Source organism: Suncus etruscus, chromosome 1 (assembly GCF_024139225.1).
Source record: "Suncus etruscus isolate mSunEtr1 chromosome 1, mSunEtr1.pri.cur, whole genome shotgun sequence".
NCBI classification, from domain to species: domain Eukaryota; kingdom Metazoa; phylum Chordata; class Mammalia; order Eulipotyphla; family Soricidae; genus Suncus; species Suncus etruscus.
In genome coordinates, this window is record NC_064848.1 from 154,291,250 (window position 1) to 154,312,662 (window position 21,413).

The 21,413-nt window shown below is 44.9% G+C and overlaps 1 protein-coding gene across 1 annotated transcript in view; it reads right to left on the minus strand.

Annotated features, from left to right (window-relative positions):
* The window catches only part of DHX33 (DEAH-box helicase 33), a 28,986-nt gene extending 10,684 nt beyond the window's left edge, over positions 1-18,302 (minus strand). Inside the window, exons 1-11 of the mRNA XM_049774803.1 lie at positions 18,210-18,302; positions 15,823-15,881; positions 15,031-15,191; positions 14,006-14,233; positions 13,630-13,800; positions 8,449-8,634; positions 7,388-7,499; positions 5,204-5,363; positions 4,937-5,025; positions 1,414-1,541; positions 657-860 (exon numbers count right to left, since the gene is read on the minus strand). Of these exons, the coding sequence (XP_049630760.1) occupies positions 657-860; positions 1,414-1,541; positions 4,937-5,025; positions 5,204-5,363; positions 7,388-7,499; positions 8,449-8,634; positions 13,630-13,800; positions 14,006-14,164 (1,209 nt within the window). The 5' untranslated portion in view covers positions 14,165-14,233; positions 15,031-15,191; positions 15,823-15,881; positions 18,210-18,302. The remainder of the gene's footprint in view (positions 1-656; positions 861-1,413; positions 1,542-4,936; positions 5,026-5,203; positions 5,364-7,387; positions 7,500-8,448; positions 8,635-13,629; positions 13,801-14,005; positions 14,234-15,030; positions 15,192-15,822; positions 15,882-18,209) is intronic.
* Positions 18,303-21,413: the final 3,111 nt, after the last annotated feature.

Below are 21,413 nucleotides of genomic sequence, written 5' to 3' on the forward strand. Positions count from 1 at the left end.
CATATGGTCCCTCAATTCCTAGAGGAGGGATCCTTGAGTACAGACTCAGGAATAAGCCCTGAGCATTACTGGATGGCCCCCAATAATCCAAACAACAGCACCAAAAAATCATAAATTGGGGCAAATAAAACAAAATGCTCACAACTTCTAAAAGTGGAACTGAAGGGCCGGGGCAATAGTACAGTGAATAGAGCATTTACCTTGCACTTGACCAACCTAAGTTCATCCCCAGTATCCATGGTCCCCTAAACCTGCAGAAGTGATTTCTGAGAGTGTAGAGCCAGAAGTAACCCCTGAGCGGTAGCTACCGGGTATGCTCAAAGGCATTGACTTAAATGAAAAAATATACTTCCATTATTATCCTAGTTCACCAGCAAAAACTACTACAACAAAAAAAAAAAATAAAAGAGGGAAGGGGGGGGTGTCTTTTTGTAGTTAAAAAACTGCCAGTAGGGAGGAAGTCATTTTGCAGCTAAGAAATTGGCTCACCAAATATTTAACTTTCTTGAACAGTTCCCTCTCTACATACATTTCTGAAATGACATTAGGCTTTTATTTTGTCATTGCTTAGAGGCTCCAGTCACAAAGGTGCATTTATATCACCTGCCTAAAAGGAGTTTATCATTTGAGGAAAGTAAAACAAGGACACATTTTACCTTATTCCCGCCCGTGTTTTTGAAGGTCCGGTAGATGTTCAGCAAGGTGATATGATCCCCCTCACTGGATATGAACTTCTTCCGAACACCCTGTACTTCATCCCGCCGGGAAGGAGGGTTATAGAGAACACTGTCCACAGATAGTAGGGATACAATGGTCAGTATCTCCTCCGTACAGTGGAATTTGGGGGACAGGAGGATAGTCTGCAAATCAAAATTTACAACCATGTAAGTCAAGTTTTTTTCTGGCTCTGAATACTACATTGCTTTTGCAACTTTCATCTAAGGAGTTGTACAGGTATTTCTAAAATCTTCACTGTATATGTAACTATGATTCTGTTTTATTTATTTATTTATTTATTTATTTATTTAGGTTTTGGAGCCACACCCGGTAATACTCAGAGGTTACTCTTGGCTATGCACTCAAAAATCACTCCTGGCTTGCGGGACCATATGGGACATCGAGGATTGAACTGAGTTCCATGCTGGGCCAGCTGCGTGCAAGGCAAATGCCCTATTGCTGCACTACCACTCGGGTCCCCACATGATTTTATTTTTTGTATAACACATAGGTGCCTGCTAAATTCCTTTTAGGTCAGGCTCACTGTTTTATGAGTTTGAATCCCACATACAACATAAAATAATACTAGATATTACATAAAAGAAGATTAATCTAGAAGCACTGGGCTTCACCATCTACTTTGGGATTGCTAACCTGTATATACATAAAGGAAAGTGAGGGGAGGGCATCATTTACTTTGGCAAATCTGGGTTCTAAGGGAAAAGCCGCCATCTTTCTTCCAATTGGAGTCAGGGTAAGTTGTTCATCCTTATGTTCAAGAGCACCTAACAGGTCCAGTTGGGCAATGGCCGCCTGCATATGATCTAAAGAAAAAGAAACACAAGGAGCCAAAACCAACAATGGAAGAAGATGAAATTAGTCCAATACTTTAGAGGGATTTCTTATCATTCTAAACAGCAAAGATCAAAACCACACTCTTCCATGATATACTCACAAAGTGGTTAATAATATCACTGTATTCTGTTCAACTCCCTTTTATTTATTTGAGAGGAAGTGGGGGAGATTATGCAAGCAGTTCCCAGAGAGCCTTGGTCACTTCTAGAATGCCTTGGCCTGCCAATCTGAGAGTTGAGTACTTAAATCCTGGGCCCAGCTCTGTTAAGCCTTACATGTGAATACTAGGGATTCAATTTGGCCCAGTCATTCAACTTTTTCAGCTATCTATCTCCCTGATCTTCTATTCTCATTTGAAATAATGACCTATAAATTGGGCAAATGTAAATTACATAAACCCAGTAATTTATGAATGTGTGTATATATATATATATATACACACACATATATATATATATATATATATATATATTTTTTTTTTTTAGTTTTTTGGGCCACACTCATTTGATGCTCAGGGGTTACTCCTGGCTAAGGGCTCAGAAATCGCCCCTGGCTTGGGGGGACCATATGGGACACTGGGGGATCAAACCGCGGTTAGCTAGCGCTTGCAAGGCAGACACCTTACCTCTAGCACCACCTCACCGGCCCCTATGAATGTATATTATGAATGTCACAGGCACTAGTATCTCCAGACGCATACAAACAACGGTGGAAACAGCGGGTATCTCAAAGGCACCTGGTGAGAAGGTGTTTTTCCCCATATCCTTTGAGGGTTTTATTGTTTGTTTTTTTGAACCACACCTGGCAGTGCTCAGAAATTGATCCTGGCAGGCTTGAGGGACCATATGGGATGCCAGGAATCAAACCCAGGTCCGTCCTAGGTCAGACATGTGCAAGGCATGTCTGAAAAAAAAAAAAAAAGGCTCCAAACCCTTTGTGTTTTAAACATGCAAATGCAGTATCTACTAAAGGATAAAAAAATATTCTTCTGGGCATAATAAATATGTACATACTAAAAGGAAATGATCTGTAATATATATTAAATGAAAGATACTGAAATAGTATTTAGTGCTGAAAACTGTATCAAAACAAATAAACCTCAGAAAACAAGATGAGGGCTGGAGAGATAATTTGCTTTGCATGCAGCAAACCTGAGTTCATTCCCTGGTAATACATACAGTCCCATTAGCACTGCCAGGAGTGATTGCTGAGCACAGCCAGGTATGGCCCAAACCTTTCCCCACCACACACACACAAATAAAGATAAACCATGAAGGGAGAGAAGGCTACTAAAAAATTAAGACAAAGATAAAGAGGCTGGAGCGATAGAACAGCGGGTAGGGCACTTGCCTTGCACGCGTTCGACCTGAGTTCGGTCACTGGCATCCCACATGGCCCCCTGAGCATGCCAGGAAGGCATCCTGAGCAAAGTTAGGAGTAGCCCCTGAGCATCGCCGGGTGTGGTTAAAAAAAAGAGACCAATGGGCCCGGAGAGATAGCACAGCGGCGTTTGCCTTGCAAGCAGCCGATCCAGGACCAAAGGTGGTTGGTTCGAATCCCGGTGTCCCATATGGTCCCCCGTGCCTGCCAGGAGCTATTTCTGAGCAGACAGCCAGGAGTAACCCCTGAGCACTGCCGGGTGTGACCCAAAAACTTAAAAAAAAAAAAAAAAAGAGACCAAAAAAAAGACAAAGAAAAACTAACACAAGGGACAGGTGAGATAGCATGGAGGTAGGACATTTGCCTTGCATGCAGGACAGTGGTTCGAATCCCGGCAGTGGTTCGAATCCCGGCATCCCATATGGTCCCCAGAGCCTGCCAGGAGTGATTTCTGAGCATAGAGCCTGGAGTAACCCCTGAGTGCTGCCGGGTGTGACCTCCCTCGCCAAAAAGAACTAACACAATACATAGTTTAGGAATACACAGGCATAAAATAAACATTAGAGAAAAGCAAAAGAATAACAATCAAGATGTGGAGATTGGGGCCTGGAGAGATAGCACAGCAGTGTTTGCCTTGCAAGCAGCTGATCCAGGACCTAAGGTGGTTGGTTCGAATCCCGGTGTCCCATATGGTCCCCCGTGCCTGCCAGGAGCTATTTCTGAGCAGACAGCCAGGAGTAACCCCTGAGCACCACCGAGTGTGTCCCAAAACCAAAAAAAAAAAAAAAAAAAAGATGTGGAGGTTGTAAATCAGAGGACAGCTGGAAGGGAGTCAAATGCACTGCTAATGGGTACATATTGCTGGTTTCACTACCATACATATATAGTATGTGTTTGTATGTATATAAATATTTTTCCATGTATGCAGGAACTTAGTAACTAAAAGAAAAAATAAAGTATAGAAGAGGCCAGAATAATAGTACAGAAAGTAGGAAGCTTGCCCTGCATGCAGCTGACCCAAGTTCAGTCTCCATATTGTCCCCCAAGCCCACCAGGCATGATCACTGAGCAGAGTCAGAAGTAAAGCACAAAGTACTGCCAGGTGTGGCCCAAAAGCTAGAAAATAAAGCAGGCAAGCCAAGAGATACTACAGTAGATAAGGTGCTTGTCTTGAATGTGGCCTGGCTAGGTTCAATTCCTGGCATCCTACATGGTTCCCCTATCCTGCCAGGAGTGATCACTGAGCAGAGTGCCAGAAGTACTCCTGAGCACCACTGGATGTGGCACCCCCCCAAAAAAAACATTATTTTTTCTGCACACACACACACACACACACACACACACACACACACACACACTGGATGTGGCACCCCCCAAAAAAAACCCATTATTTTTTCTGCACACACAGACACACACACACACACACACACACACACACACACACACACACACACACCCCATAACTAAAGAACAGGAACCAATCATATTCAGCCCAAAGCAAAGAAATTTAATCTTTTCGTATTTTATTAGCAAAAGTAAAGTTTTGGTAACGTCTGTTGTCTAAAATCCTATTGGGCCTCTCAACTTCTACCATCTTCATTGTCTCCTGTAGTCAAGAACTCCAATTATGAGTTTCTATAGAAGCTATTATTTCTATAGGGGGATGGTGCAAATAGCAAAACTCACCTTACATAGGGTACACAGTGATAGTACAGAAGACAGGGCGCTTACCCTGTACATGGCTGATTCAGATTTGATCCTCAGCACCCTATATAGTTCCTGAGATTGTTAGAGTATTATGAACAAAACAAAACAAAACAAAAACAAAACAAAAAAGGAATTCATCCTTTTATGATTATGGGATGTTTAGTTCAAGTATCCACTAAATAAAAATTAAGCAAAAGGAAATTAGCACTTTTTTTGAACTGTCATTTGCTGTTTTTGCCTATTCACATGTCTGCCACAGCACCGAAGATTCCTTTACCTGGAGAGGGTTTCGACATGAAGTCAAAGGTGAGGACATTTGGGACTTTCATTGCTAGGAGCTGCAGCAGCACACTTGCTAGGTTACACCTACAAAACGTGAAAGAAGTGAATCATTCACTTGTCCCTGATTCCCCGTCCATAAGGCAGCTTGTCCACTGGCAGGGAGAGGGGGGAGTTTTAGCAAAAATGCAGCAAGTAAGATAAGCAAGCAGGAAAAGGAGATATAGGGACAAATGGCAAGTGCACGGATGCTTCTAAGGCCGACCTTTGTATCTCCGGTACAGTCATCTTCTCAAACTTCTCAAACTCATCCTCTGTGTAGAGCCGATAACAAATGCCACTTTCCTCTCTACCAGCCCGTCCTGTGCGTTGCCAGGCCTGAGTTTTAGACACCCGTTGCACAGCTAATACCTCCAGGCCACTATCTGGAAGGAAAAGAGCCCATGTTAGTAATCTGCTCATCACCGAAACAGTGAACAAAGTGGATCAATAGAGCATTCTTTATGTGTTCACCAGTGATTCTTTCCACAACATATGAATCCATAAAATCTCAAGACTAAATTAAAAATCTCAAGATCAGACAACTCTTTTTCTTTTTTTTGGTTTTTGGGTCACACCTGGCTGTGCTCAGGGGTTACTCCTGGCGCTATACTCAGAAATCGCTCCTGGCAAGCTTGAGGGACCATATGGGATGCCAGGATTCGAACCACCATTCTTCTGGATGCAAGGCAAAAGCCCTACCTCCAGGCTACCTCTCCGCCCCCCCCCCCAACAACTCTTTAGTAAAACAAAAAGGCTTACAATAAATATTGTGTGAAATCTATTAATAAAAGCAAAAAAATCAGCTTGTATCAGGGGCCAGTAGAGGCATGGAATTAGATCATAGAGTGAAAGCCACTCCACTTTGCCCAACACCGAAGTGGGCATCCTTGCCATTTGTCCCCTAAGTCTCCATTTCCTGCTTGCTTATCTTGCTTGCTGCACTGAAGTGTTTCCCAGGACTCAAAATTTTCTGTTCTAAAACCAGGCAAGTGTGCAACAAGATGGTTGACCAATGAGTGACTAATAAAGTAATCCCTTGTACGATATACCTACTCTCCTATTTTATAGAAGTAAATGGGGTTAGGGGATAGGCTAAAGGGGATGAGAAGAGAAGAAGGGGAAACAGTAATACATTCAGGAGAGAGTGTGGGCATCTCTGAAGGTGGAGAGAGCTTTGGTATACAACCCAACATGAAAGCAGAAAAGTTCACATCTCAAGAAGAGAGATGTAGGCGCCATGTGCTTGGGCTAGTAGCACACATGGGCACAACTTTGACAAATGAGTCCAGGAAGTACACTTGTCAAGACTGTCCTGAAAAAGGAGGGTTCTGTTCCAGGCACTCAATAAGTCCCTTCTATGCTGTAACACCAAGAGACACATAGTAAAAGTAAACACTCTCGAATGTTCAGAAGTGCATTTCAATTAAATATATCCTGGAGCAATCAGATCCTCTGTAGAATAAAGTGAAGGTATGGGGCCGGAGAGATAGTGCAGTGGTAGGACATTTGCCTTGCACGCGGCCAACCCAAGATAGTAGATCGATTCCTGGCATCCCATATGGTTCCCTGAGCCTGCTTGGGGTGATTTCTGAGCACAGAGCCAGGAGTAACCCAAATGCCACTGGGTGTGACCCGAAAACAAAACAAAAGAGTGAAGATAAGAAACATGAATGTAGGGCCCGGAGAGATAGCACAGCGGTGTTTGCCTTGCAAGCAGCCGATCCAGGACCAAAGGTGGTTGGTTCAAATCCCGGTGTCCCATATGGTCCCCCGTGCCTGCCAGGAGCTATTTCTGAGCAGACAGCCAGGAGTAACCCCTGAGCACCACTGGGTGTGACCCAAAAAGCTAAAAAAAAAAAAAAAAAAAAAAAAAAAAAGAAACATGAATGTAAAGCAAGACCCCCTCAGTTTATCCTCAGAAAATAATGTATTAGTCTAGCCTAGGGGATGTTTCTTTCCTAAGATAGAAGAGAGAGGTTCAGTCAGTCATGCTTCAATATTTCTGATGAAGCCTTTGATGTGGTTCAGACTGACCTTTTCTTTAGAGATAATATATTCTCAACTTCTAGGGAGTTCCATACCCTCAGTTGCAAAATTTGCTACCCTGAACCCTTTCCAGCTTGCCTCTTGTGCCCAAGTCATTTTATCTTAGCCTAATATCTGAATATCCTCAAGTATGAAGCCTGTCACCCAAATCTGTTATAAAAATGAAATGTTCATTTGAGAAACTAGAACTTTAGGAAATCCAATGGTGCTTGGTATACATAAAAAAGGGCATTCATGGGGCCAGAGAGACAGGCGGTAAGGTGCCTTGCAAGCAGCCTATCCAGGACCTGAGTGCTGCGAGTGTGACACAAAAAACAAAAACAAACAAACAAAAAGGCATTCATGAGCTACAAATTCTCACCAGGATTATACTTCTTTGCTTTAACCATGCCTGTGTCAACTACGTATTTTATTCCTGTAATGGTTATGGAGGTTTCAGCAATGTTGGTTGAAATGATCACTTTGCGATAGCCCTAAAAAGAGAGTAAAAAACAAAAACAAAAATCCATATGAAATGCATATAATTCAGAAGCTTTTGTTTGTTTTTGGGGCACATGCAGGGGTGCTCAGAGGTTACTCCTTGCTCTGGATTCAGAAATAGCTCCTGGCAGACTCAGGGAACCATATGGGATGCTGGGGATCATACCTGGGTCTGACCCAGGTCAAAAATACCCTACAGCTGTGCTCTGGACCCATCCCATCTAATCTATAAAGCTTATTTTGAAACAATGAAATATAGAAGATTAAGCACATGATTCAGAAACAGATATAGGTTAGAATCCTGGCCCTGTCTGTTATTTACTGTACTGGAGCAGCTATTTCTTTACTACTCAGGATACCAATGTCTACAAAATGAAAACTACATCTATTCTTAAGAGGATGGAAAGTTGGCCAGAGAGCATTTGCCTTGCATGCAGAAGGATAGTAATTCGAATCCCGGCATCCCATATGGTCCCCCAAGCCTGCCAGGAGCAATTTTTGAGCCCAGAGCCAGGAGTAACCCCTGAGTGCTGCTGGGTGTGACCCAAAAACCAAAAAAAAAAAAAAAAAAAAGAGGATGAAAGACAAAAGATGTTAAAAGTTACTAGCAAAGTACCTGGCCTAGCAAGGACACCAAATAACTGGTATTACTGATAAAGTTTGTTGACATGAAACCTTAGAAATGTTACTCATTTAGCATTCAGTGTTTGCATTTTATTCTTTCTCTTTCCCTTACCACTACTTACCTTTTCTTACTATAGAAGAGGTTTATCTGTAGTTATACATTATATTTTGGCAGCTTTTTGGTCAAAGCATCTGATACTTGACCTTTTTATCCTGTGGACATTATATGGATAGGCAGAGTTATAGTCCAGTTTAAGTTAAGTCCCACTGATTTCCATTTCCAGGGTCAGGGATGGAGAGATGAGGTAGTACACTCACCTTTGGGGCCACTTGGAAGACACGAAGCTGTTGTGCATAGGGTAGGGATGCATAGAGAGGAAGAACCAGCATTGAAGGACAGCCATCTGGGAGGTGCTTTGCAATGTCCCGGCATGTCTTGCTCATTGCTTCAATCTCCTCCTGACCAGTAAGGAACACCAAGATATCCTGAGAAGAAGGGGCTTCCTATGAAAATGGCAAAGTTTTATTAGCAAATGTCAACAGATTGCACAGAACAAAACAATGATCATTGGCCGTTTCCCAGAGTTCTTTTTCTTTCTTCCTCCTTTTTATTTTGAAGGGGTGGAGGATAGGGCAGTAGCAGTGTTTAGGGTTTTCTTTTTTTTTTTTTTCTGGTTTTTTTGAGCCACACCCAGTGACACTCAGGGGTTACTCTGGGCTATGAGCCCAGAAATAGCTCCTGGATTAGGGGACACAAGGACTGAACCACTGTCCGTCCTAGGCTAGCACGTGCAAGGCAGATGCCTTACCTCTAGCACCACCATTCTGGCCCCGTTTAGGGTTTTCTACTTGGATGGTCCTTTGGGATCATTCCTAGTGACCAGTTTGGGCCACACCAGGTAGTGCTCAGGACTTACAGGTTTGATGTTTCAGAACTATGCCCAGCAGCACTCCACGGAACATGCAGTGCCAAGGACTGAACCCAGGCCTCCTGCAAGTAAAGAATGTATTTCATTTAATTATTTTATTTTATTTATTTGGGGGGGTTTGGGTCACACCCGGCGTTGCTCAGGGGTTACTCCTGGCTGTCTGCTCAGAAATAGCTCCTGGCAAGCACGGGGGACCATATGGGACACCGGGATTTGAACCAACCACCTTAGGTCCTGGATCGGCTGCTTGCAAGGCAAACACCACTGTGCTATCTCTCCGGGCCCCATTTAATTATTTTTTATTTATTGTTTTTTGGTCACACCTGTGATGCTCAGTGTCACTACTCCTAGGTTTATATGCAGTAATCACTCTGGCAGTGCTCAGAGGATCATATGGGATGCCAAAGATCGAATCCAGGTCAGCTGATAGGCAAGTGCTTAATTCACTATATCAACTCTTGAGTATAAAGCATGCATTTTATTTATTTATTTATTTATTTATTTATTTATTTATTATTTTTGTGTGTGTGGTTTTTGGGTCACACCCGGCAGTGCTCAGGGGTTATTCCTGGCTCCAGGCTCAGAAATTGCTCCTGGCAGGCATGGGGGACCATATGGGGTGCCGGGATTCGAACCGATGACCTCCTGCATGAAAGGCAAACGCCTTACCTCCATGCTATCTCTCCGGCCCCGTAAAGAATGCATTTTAAAAATAGCCCTCTGAGCTATCTCCTTGACCCCAAAATTATTTATCTTAACTGCATAAATGCAGAGATGCACATGCAACTGAACATTAATGTCCCCTTTGGAAAAATAGCTACCCAAGTAATACACAATGTATTTCTTCGATGAGTTAGATACGATTTTTTGTTTGTTTGTTTGTTTTATGGTGATGATTGAGGTGTAGGGGATTGAATTCAGGTCCCTTGTGTGCAAAAAAATTAACCTGAGTTCACTAAGCTCTCTCTAACTCTGGTCAGCTATGTTTATTTATTTTTTTGCTTGTTCTGTTTTGTTTTGGTGGCACATACAATAGTGCCCAGGGCTTACTCCTGACTCTGCACATAGGGATCACTATTAGCAAGACTCGGGGGACCTTATGGGTTGTCAAAGATCATACCCAGCCAGCCACATAAAGGCAAGCACCTTACTCACGACACTATTTCTCTAGCCCAAGTCAGCAATTTTAGAAAAACGAGTTAGAAACAGTACAGAGGTTCAAGTGCTCATCTTGCATGTGTAAATCCTGGTTAGATCCTTAGCACCATGTTTGGTCCCCCAAGGACTGCCAGAAGTGATCCTTAAGCAGAGAATCAGGGGTAAGCCCCAAGAATTACCAAATATAAGGTAAGCCCTCTCAACACTGCATAAGCCCCTAAGTACTACTAGGAGTAACTCCAGAGTACCATATAGGGAGTAAACCTTGAATACTGTGACAGCCCACCTAAAACAATTAAAAGGTGAGGGATGTGGCTCAAAGAATAGATCAGGGGCCGGGCGGTGGCGCTGGAGGTAAGGTGCCTGCCTTACAAGCGCTAGCCAAGGAACGGACAGCGGTTCGATCCCCCGGCGTCCCATATGGTTCCCCCAAGCCAGGGGCGATTTCTGAGCACATAGCCAGGAGTAACCCCTGAGCGTCAAACGGGTGTGGCCCAAAAACCAAAAAAAAAAAAAAAAAAAAAAAAAAAAAGAATAGATCAAAAATCTTGCCAGTGGGGCTGGAGAGACAGCTCAGTGATAGACCATTTGCCTTGCAGACGGTCAACCCAGAACAAATGGTGGTTCAAATCCAGGCATCGCATGTGGTCCCCCTAGCCTGCCAGGGGCAATTTCTGAGCACAGAGCCAGGAGTAACCCCTGAGCACCGCTGGGTGTGACAACCCTGCCCCCCCAAAAAAAACATCTTGTATGTGTGCCATTGTGTTCAGTCCTTAGTCCTATATACCTCCTTGGGTGTGTACCCACAAAATGTATCAATAAAGAAAATTTTGTTTATTCTTCTGTATTTAGATGACTCTAGGTGGTGCTCAGGGAACCATGCAGTACCAAGGATTTGAAGATGGGCTTCCTGCATGCAAAACATAAGCTCAGTCTGTTGAATTATCTTTCTGACCCCAACTAAGAAAATTTTTACGGAAATTCACCAACTTACTTTAGCAACAAGAAAATATAAAAAATACAGTAAGGGGGGGCCGGAGTGGTGGCACAACAGTGGATGTTTGCCTTGTATGCGCTGACCTAGGACGGACCGCAATTGATCCCCCAGCATTCCATGTGGTACCCGAGCCAGGAGCGATTTCTGAGTGCATAGCCAGGAGTAACCCCTGAGCATCAATGGGTGTGGTCCCCAAAATATAATCAAATAGAGGCCGGAGAGATAGCATGGAGGTAATGCGTTTGCTTTGCATGCAGAAGGTCAGTGGTTCGAATCCTGGCATCCCATATGGTCCCCTGAGCCTGCCAGGAGCGATTTCTGAGCATAGAGCCATAAGTAACCCCTGAGCGTTGCTGGGTATGACCCAAAAACCAAAAAAAAAAAAAACAAATAAAGGGCTGGGGAGATAGCATGGAGGTAGGGCGTTTGCTTTGAATGCAGATGGATAGTGATTCAAATCCTAGCATCTCAGATGATCTCCCAAGCCTGCCAGGAGTGATTTCTGAGCCTAGAGCCAGGAGTAACCCCTGAGTGCTGCCAGGTGTGACCCAAAAACCAAAACCAAAAAAAAAAAAAACACACATAAAAAAACAGCCAATAAGGGGGCCAGAGAGTAGGTAGGGCATTTACCTTGTATCTGGCCATCTGGCCAACCCAGATTCAATCTCTGGCAACCCACCCTAGCCTGCCAGGAGTGATTTCTGAGTGTAGAGCCAAGAGTGACCCCTGAGTACTGCTGAGTGTGGCCCAAAAGCAAAAATGTCATTATGCAGATAAAGAAGACTTTATTAAATGATACATACAAAAGTAGTTTCAGGATGGAGTAAAAATAAAATGGGTAGGATGCTTACTTTATACATGAACAACCTGGGTTTGATTCTCAGAACCCCATATGGTTTAGCCATGCCAAGAGTGATTCCTGAGCACAGAGATAGAAGTGCCATATTTTTCACTCTATAAGATGCACCTGCTCATAAGATGCAGTTTGTTTTCTGTTTGTTTTTTGGTTTTTGAGGCATACCTGGTGGTGCTCAGGGGTTACTCCTGGCTCTGCACTCAAAAATCACTCCTGGCAGGCACGGGGGACCCTGCATTCAGGCTTCAGCTCCAGGCGGCATCCGTTCCATAAGACTCACAGACATTTCCCCCCATTTGGGGGAGTGGGGTAGAGTGCATCTTACGGTACAAAAAATACGGTAAATTCTAAGCACAACAAGGCATGCTTCCAAGCCCAAAAACTCACTAAAAAATACACTGTGGCTAGAGAACCATTTGAGACTAAAAGTTAATTGGCTTCATTGTCTTATAAGAGATGCGTCAAACAGTACATTACTCAGGCCCACAGTGCTTGGTGGCCATGCAGTGTCAGGACTGAACTCAGGCTCTGACACCTGCAAAACATATGGTTATATATCTATTGTATTGGTTGCAATATAAAATTTGCTTCTTAGAGTTGGAGCAATAGTACAAATAAATAGAAAAGAATGTTTCTTTCTGGAGTTTATAATTAAAAACTACAAAAGCCACAGCTCTAACATGCGTAATTTTTTTTTCGTTAAGCTGAGAAAAGGGTCTGGAGGGTTCAATTATTTTTCTCAATTTTTTTACTTTCTGTTTTTACAGTGCTACAACTACCACACTTAGGAGCTACTCTCAGCTCAGTAGTAAAGATGGGGTCACTTTCAGAGGTGCTTACAGGTTTACAGAGTACTGGAAATTCCACTTGAGGTTCTAATACATGCATTTCAACCCTGTAAGTAATCTCCCAGGTTCTATGTTTCTTTTTTTTTTTTTTTTTTTTTTTTTTGGTTTTTGGGCCACACCCGGCGGTGCTCAGGGGTTACTTCCTGGCTGTCTGCTCAGAAATAGCTCCTGGCAGGCACGAGGGACCATATGGGACACCGGGATTCGAACCAACCACCTTTGGTCCTGGATCGGCTGCTTGCAAGGCAAACGCCGCATCTCGCCGCTGTGCTATCTCTCCGGGCCCTCTTTTTTTTTTTTTTTTTAAGGAAATTTGAGATATTATAAATATGGATTAAAAACTTGGCATGGGGGGCAGGAGAGGTGGCGCTAGAGGTAAGGTGTCTGCCTTGCAAGTGCTAGCAAAGGAAGGACCGCGGTTCGATCCCCCGGTGTCCCATATGGTCCCCCCAAGCCAGGGGCGATTTTTGAGCACTTAGCCAGGAGTAACCCCTGAGCATCAAACGGGTGTGGCCCAAAAAAATAAAAAAAAAACAAAACAAAATAAAACAAAACAACTTGGCATGTTAAATAAACTCACCTCCTCAGATCTTCAAAAGAGAGTTTACAAAGTAATTTCATACAGTAGCTTTTCTTTTCAGAGCTGAATATTCTACCAACAGCAATGTCAACTGAACAAACCTTTCATGCATTTGTACCCCCATTCCATACCTGATGGATCTGAAAGACTGAAACAAGTGCAGCATGCAGGTAATCGTGCTGAGGCTGTTTGGTGTAAAAAATCTGGATTGGATGTTGCCGACCCTCCAGGTAGAGGACAGGGGCACCATTGAAATACTGAGAGAATAGGTCTACATCCATCGTAGCTGACATCACAATCACCTATAAAGAGATTTAGGGAAGATGGGTCAGAAAACTTGGGACCAGACTTTCTGTGCTTCTCTCACATCCTAGTAATAGCAGAGGAAGAGGCCTGTGCTACTACCATCCCAGTTATCTTTCTTCATAACCCTAAAACAGAGTAGGTAAAGAAGAAAACACTGAGAAGGAAACACAAGGCTATGTTCTTAAGCAGAGCTCTACCTACTTTGAGAGGTAGTTTCCCCAGTTCCTTTCGCCTTTTCTGTGCAGCTTTCACCACGCCAAAGAGCACATCTGTGTGAATTGTCCGTTCATGGGCTTCATCTAAAATGACACAGCTGTACTTCCGAAGCAAGGAGTCTGAGATTGCTTCACGAAGAAGCATACCATCTGTCAGGAACTTGATCCTGGTATCTTCTGAAGTGACATCATCAAAGCGTACCGTATAGCCGACCTTTGAGAAGAAATTATTCATTCTTCACATACTTGCTGTGCACCAACTAAGTATCCAGCACCATGCTTGGCACTTGCATTATCATAGTGAACAAGACCAACACTGATGTTGATCTGTTCCCTCAGAAACATGCATTCTAGGGGCCGGAGAGATAGCATGGAGGTAAAGTGTTTGCCTTTCATGCAGAAGGTCGGTGGTTCAAATCCCGGCATCCCATGTGGTCCCCTGAGCCTGCCAGGAGCAATTTCTTTTTTCTTTTTTTTTTTTTTTTTGTTTTTTGGGCCACACCCGGTAACGCTCAGGGGTTACTCCTGGCTATGTGCTCAGAAGTTGCTCCTGGCTTGGGGGACCATATGGGACACCGGGGGATTGAACCGCGGTCCGTCCAAGGCTAGCGCAGGCAAGGCAGGCACCTTACCTTTAGCGCCACCGCCCGGCCCCCAAGAGCAATTTCTGAGCATAGAGCCAGGAGCGCTGCCGAGTGTGACCCAAAAACCAAAAAAAAGAAAAAAGAAAAAGAAAAAGAAAGCAGCTTGTATGTATATAAAAAGTAGGGGGCTGGGACGAGAGCCAATAGTACAGCAGATAGAGCAGTTGCCTTGCATGCATTAACTGGGGTTTCATTCCCCAGTATCCCATACAGTCCCCTGAAGCAGCCAGAAGTAATTCCTGAGCAAATAACCAAGAGTAATCCCTGAGCACCACCTGTATGGACCCCCCAAAAAAGAGAAGCAAAAATATAGACAAAAGTAAAGTAAGGGGCAGGAAGGGGAATGTTAGCAAAGTAGATTAAATACCAGTTTCCCAAGTTCAGTTTTTTTCTCATCTGAAACTCTAGTAGCAAGAGAGATAGCAGCTACACGACGAGGCTGGGTCACAGCAATGATGCCCTGGCGGCTGATGCCTCCTTCATAGAGGTATTGAGGAATCTGAGTCGTCTTCCCAGAGCCAGTTTCCCCTAGAAAAAAAAAAACAAAAAATACTTCATTTCATTGCAAGCAAAACACATTTCACCAAAAAAATAACAGCCAGGAGGAATGGAACCAGAGAGATGTCTGAAAGTACTGGTATACATGCTTTGTAGGATTCAGTCCCTGGTATCACAAGAGCCCTGTGATACGATTCCTAGTAGCCACTTCCCCCCTCACCACAAAAGAAAAGCGGAAGAAAAAGATAAGTTGACAAAGACACAGAATAATGGTAGTGATGATATATGTTACTGGTGGAAAATCAATTGGAATTGTTTCTCAAAAGGTCAAATTTTATTAGAAAAAAATCTTGGGTACAGAGAGAAAGCACAATGGTAGGGCATTTGCCTTACATGTGGTGAACCTGGGACAGACCAGAATCCCATATGGTCCCTCGAGCCTGTCAGGAGAGATTTCTGAGCACAGAGCCAAAAATAACCCCTGAGCACTGCCGGGTGTGGCCCAGAAACCAAAAACAAAAGAAAGGAAAAAAAAGAAAAAAAATCTTGAAAAGACTTGCTCCCTTTGAAGAAATTGATATCAAGGATATAGTAAAAACATATATAGCTTCAAAGATGTTTTTGAGACAGGGATGTGGCTTAATAGTATAGCAGCACATACCCTGTATGTGTGAATCCTGGTTTTGATCCCCAGAAAACACACAGTATTCAACTTTCTTCCTAAAAGCAAAACATTAGAAACAGGGGCAGGAGAGATAGCATGGAGGTAAGGCGTTTGCCTTTCATGCAGGTCATCGGTTTGAATCCCGGTGTCCCATATGGTCCCCCGTGCCTGCCAGGAGCAATTTCTGAGCCTGGAGCCAGTAATAACCCCTGAGCACTGCCGGGTGTGACCTAAAAACCACAAAAACAAACAAACAAAAAAAAACCATTAGAAACAATGTAAGTGGGGCCAAGAGATAGCATGGAGGTAGGGCATTTGCCTTGCGTGCAGAAGGATGGTGGTTTGAATCCTGGCATCTCATACGGTCCCCGAGCCTGCCAGGAGCAATTTCTGAGCTTAGAACCAGGAGTAACCTGGGGCCAAAGAGTAGCATGGAGGTAAGGCATTTGCCTTGCATGCAGGACGGTGGTTCGAATCCCGGCATCCCATATGATCCCTGGAGCCTGCCAGTAGCGATTTCTGAGCATAGACCCAGGAGTAATCCGAGTGCTGCTGGGTGTGACACAAAAAGAAAAAAAAAAACAACAGAAAAAAGAACCAGGAATAACCCCAGAGTGCTGCAGCAGGGTGTGACCCAAAAACCAAAAAAAAAAAAAAAGAAAGAAAAGAAAAGAACCAATATATCGCAATATTTAAATCCTGGTGGACAGGTATCTAATTGTCTCTTCCACGTACTTAAACATCATGCATACAGTGATCATCCTATATTATTCCCTACTACCTAATTAGAACAGAGAACTCAGTTATTTTAAACATGCTAAGGGCCAGAGCAATTGCACAGAGGTAGGGCATTTGACTTGCACGCATGTCCCTTATGGTCCCCCAAGGCAGGAGTACATAGTAAGAGATAACCCCTGAGCTTCAGCGGGTGTGGCTCAAACACCAAAATGAAAAAAAAAAAAAAAAACACTGAACATGCTTTCCCTCCCTTGCTACCACCCCTCTCTCATTAAAAAATCCTGACTGCTCATCCTTCCTGACCTAGCCAGAATTTAGACTGAAAATTTAACTATTATGCATTTGTCCTGATGAACCCAGCAGGCAAAACCCCAAACTTGGATCAATGTCTCTCAGCACTTTTCTCTTCTGCCTAAAGCAAAATAACCCAATCGTGCAGTGAGGACAAAATGTTCCAGATCATCAGCACTATCATCAATCCATATTCTTTCTTTTGCACTTTATCATCTGTACCCATCTCCCCATGGGCCTATCTGAAGTTCTACAACTCCCAGTAGAGACCCCTCTTGGGCCTGAGATGGTTAGAATCCGGGCATCCCGGGCCGGGAGAGATAGCATAGCGGCGTTTGCCTTGCAAGCAGCCGATCCAGGACCAAAGGTGGTTGGTTCGAATCCCGGCGTCCCATATGGTCCCCCGTGCCTGCCAGGAGCTGCTGTTTCTGAGCAGACAGCCAGGAGTAACTCCTGAGCACCACCGGGTGTGGCCCCCCCCCCCCCCCCCAAAAAAAAAAAAAAAAAAAAAAAAGAATCCGGGCATCCCAAATGGTCTGGTCCTGCCAGCCAGGAGCGATTTCTGAGCACAGCCAGAAGTAACTCCTGAGAGTGTGACAAAACAAACAAAACCCAAAAAGTGATCCCTCGGGGCCAGAGAGAGAGCATGGAAGTAAGGTGTTTGCCTTTCATGCAGAATGTATATGGTTGAATCCGGGCATCCCATATGGTCCCCGAGCGTGCCAGGAGCGATTTCTGAGCGTGGAGCCAGGAGAAACCCCTGACTCTAGGTTTTTTCTGTTCCTGGCCAACTCTATCTCTTGGTCCCCTCTCCTACACCGTTATAGTCTGCTTTCCATTCTCAATCTCCTCCACGACTACTCCCCTCTGCGTGGGACTATCTGTCCATTTCTCAGCCTCTCCTTTTCCTCTCACTGATTGCGTTTAATCTATCTCTCATTGACATCTTTGACCCCACTGACATTTCAGCTCTTACCTTTCAACCCTAGCTTATATTTTTATTGGGCTCGTATATATTAGGAAAGCTGTAGTTTTCCTCCTGTGGGGGACCACTTTGCACGCTGCCTTCTCCCAAACACAGCTCCACCCTTCTAGACTCCAAAGCCCCCCGAGTTCCCTCTGCTCTTTCGATGTCAGAGGAATCTCTTGCCTGACACCTCGGTCATGGCCTTCTGGGCTGGAAGGGGCGGCTGACTGGCCTGACTTGCCCCCCCACGGGGCCTCTCAAGGGATGCATGCATCACAGCTAAGGTTGATCAGGTCGGTCGTTGCGGACGAACAGAGTGAGAAGCGGCGGGGTCCAAGCTCTTCTCCGGGACTGAGGCAAGGCGAAGCAAGAAGGCCCCGCCGCTCACCGATGAGGACAGCGCTGTCCAGGCTCCGGAGCTGCACCAGCAGTTGACGCCGCGCCTGGAAGATGGGCAGACTTCGGCGCTGCAGCTCCACGGCCTCGGTGGTAAGGGCTGGCCGCAGGATGCTCCCAGGGGCCCCTGCTGCCCCTCCTGCCGCTGCCGGCCGCCACTGCCCGCAGGAGAGCAGCATCTCCTCTCGCTTACTGGGCGCGGAGAGCCCGGAGCACCTCGGGAGCCCAGAATCCAGACGGGACCCTGTCAGCCGGCGAGAACCCACCAGCCCTTCGGGCATGGTGGGGGGAGAGCGCCTTGCAAAGAGGGCGCAATCACCAGGCTTGCAGACGCCGCCTCTTCAGCCACGTGCGGACGACCCCGACGAGCACTGATGAAGTCCGCAACCCCCCGTCTGGCTTTAACGGGAAAGACTACATCTCCCAAGCATGCTCCTGGGTTCCGGGAAATTTTCTACTTTCCGGAGGGGCGGGGCGAGCGGTGTAAAAGGGCTTGAGCGGCCCCAGAGGGAGACCATGTGCCCCTTGCAGGAATTTAAGATTTTTTTCTGGGCCAAAGAGCGTGGAGCAGGGAGTTAAGGCGCGCTAGTCTAGGACAGGACACCGCAGTTCGATTTCCCTGCCGTCCCATATGGTTCCATCAAGCCAGGAGCGATTTCTGAGTGCATAGCCAGGAGTAACCCCTGAGCTGCAACCTGGGTGTTGTCAAAAAAAACAAAATTAAAACTAAAGAACTTATGGTTCCCTGAATTTTAAACAGTGGGTTCAGACAATAAATAGTCATTACTCTTTTATATTTCTTTTTGCTTGTTTGGGTTTTTTGTTTATTGGTTTGTGTTTTGATTACATATCCAGTGATGCTAAGAGGGTCACTCCTGGCTCGACATTCTAGAACTGTTCCTGGCACTGCGCATGGTGGGAGGAGAGGGCCGGTGAGGGGAACAGATAGGAAGTTGGGGGAGTTGAACTCATATCCACTGTGTGCAAGGCTAGCTCCCTCAACCGCTGTAAAACTACGCAGACCCTGTTTCCACTTTTTTTTTCTCCAGCGTGCACTGTTTCTTCCTGTTCATAATGCCTCTGACTCATCAAGGCCAGTATTTTAGAGTCAGTTAAGTACACACAACATGAAACAAATTGTGATCCTCAAACAATTTGTATTGATAGTAGTATACAGGCAGATAGGCTGACGCTGGCTTTTGTGTATTGGAAAGACACTGGAACCTAAACCAATCCAAAGGTCCCAAAGGGCCTTCTTTGAAATACAGGACCCTACAAATGGGGCCCAGAATGATATAGTAACAGTGTGGTAGGGCATTTGCCTGCATGCGGCTGACCCAGAGGTTTCAATCCTTGGCATCTCCATAGGGCACGCCAAGCTCGCCAGCAGAGTTGCAGAGTCAAGAGAAAACCCTGGGGCCGGAGTGGTGGCGCTAGAGGTAAGGTGTCTGCCTAATCCAGCACTAGCCTAGGAAGGACCGTGGTTCAATCCCCCGGCGGTCCCATATGGTTCCCCAAGCCAGGAGTAACCCTGAGCGTCACCGGGTGTGGCCCAAAAAACAAACAAACAAACAAAAAAAAAGAGAGAGAGAGAAAACCCTGAGCACCACCTGTTGTGGCACAAAAAACAAAACAAACAAAAAAAGCACAGGATCCAACTAAGGAGTCTGTCAATGCACACGTCCAGGCCCCGAGCATGGCTGTAATCCCTGGATGAAGCTAACCCACTACAGGAGCAAATGTCACATTGAGAACAGCAGGGGCCAGCAGTAGGGTGTTAGCCTTGCGTGCAGCTGACCCAAGATGGAGCTCAGTTCCAACCCTGGCGTTCCAAATGTCCTCCAAGCCAGGGAGCGATTTTTGAGCGCATAGCCAGGAGTAACTCCTGAGCATCACAGGGTGTGGCACAAAAAAAAAAAAGGAAATCGCAAAATAAAATTAATAAAAGTCTATCCTTTTTCCTTTGACAAACACCCCAACTCTAGCAAAAGACTTTGAGGGCTGATAATGAGGGGTTGCATTTGGGAAACATGCATTTCCCCATCCTGTGTGGGTTTTTTGGTTGCCCAAAGTCTGATCTGTGTCTATATAAAATAATTCTTTTAATTTATGATATGTTCTCCACCCTGGGGGTTTCACCTTAGCTCTACCTGGGATGTGTGATTGGCTTTCTCCATTTTTGGAAAAGCCTGTGTTCTCTCCTGAGCACAAAAACACTCTTGCCTTCATATTTAGAAATAAAGTTACCTATTCACTATTTTTTTTTTTTTTTTTTTTTGGTTTTTGGGTCTCACCCCGCAGTGCTCAGGAGTTACTCCTGGCTCCATGCTCAGAAGTCGCTCCTGGCGAGCACGGGGGGGAACCATATGGGGGACGCCGGGATTCGAACCGATGACCTTTTGCATGAGAGGCAAACGCCTTACCTCCATGCTATCTCTCCGGCCCCCCTTATTCACTATTTGTCTCCATCCTAAAATTCCTTTCAGTGACCAATTGGAGAAGGAACTGGGAGGAAAGTCTAAAGATTTAATTCCTACCTCAGCCTGAGTTTCATAACACCTTAAAAAAGCAGGTGGCTAAACCAAAAACAAACAAACCAACCAACCAAATTTTGGGGGCTGGAGAGATAGCATGGAGGTAAGGCGTTTGCCTTTCATGCAAAAGGTTGGTGGTTCGAATCCCGGCATCCCATATGGTCCCCTGAGCCTACCAGGAGCTATTTCTGAGTATAGAACCAGGAGTAACCCCTGAGCGCTGCCGGGTGTGACCCCCCCCAAAAAAAAAAAAAAAAAAAAAAAGCAGGTGGCCTTGATAAATTCCATGCAATGTAGATCAGGTATAAAGTGGATATGGTTTAATGACTGTCATTTAAAGCTAATGAGATGTAAGGTCTGTGCCACACAGGTGCTCAACGCAGACTTTAATCAGTCCTAAACCTCCCAAGCCCTTCCTTCGTGACCAAGGTTAGTAAAGTGGAAAGTACCTGCCACCTCTCCTTTTCCCATTTTTCCTAAGTCACTTGCAGCTGCAGATACCAATATTATTAGAAAAAAAAATATTCTGAATTAGAGCTCTTGAAGCAAAATCTAATTTAACAGCAAAGCAGGATTCTGTAACTGTATAGATTGCTTTAATTTCTCCAAGCCAAGGAGACACACATACCTAGAGAGAGAGAGGTGCATTTTTGACCATTCTT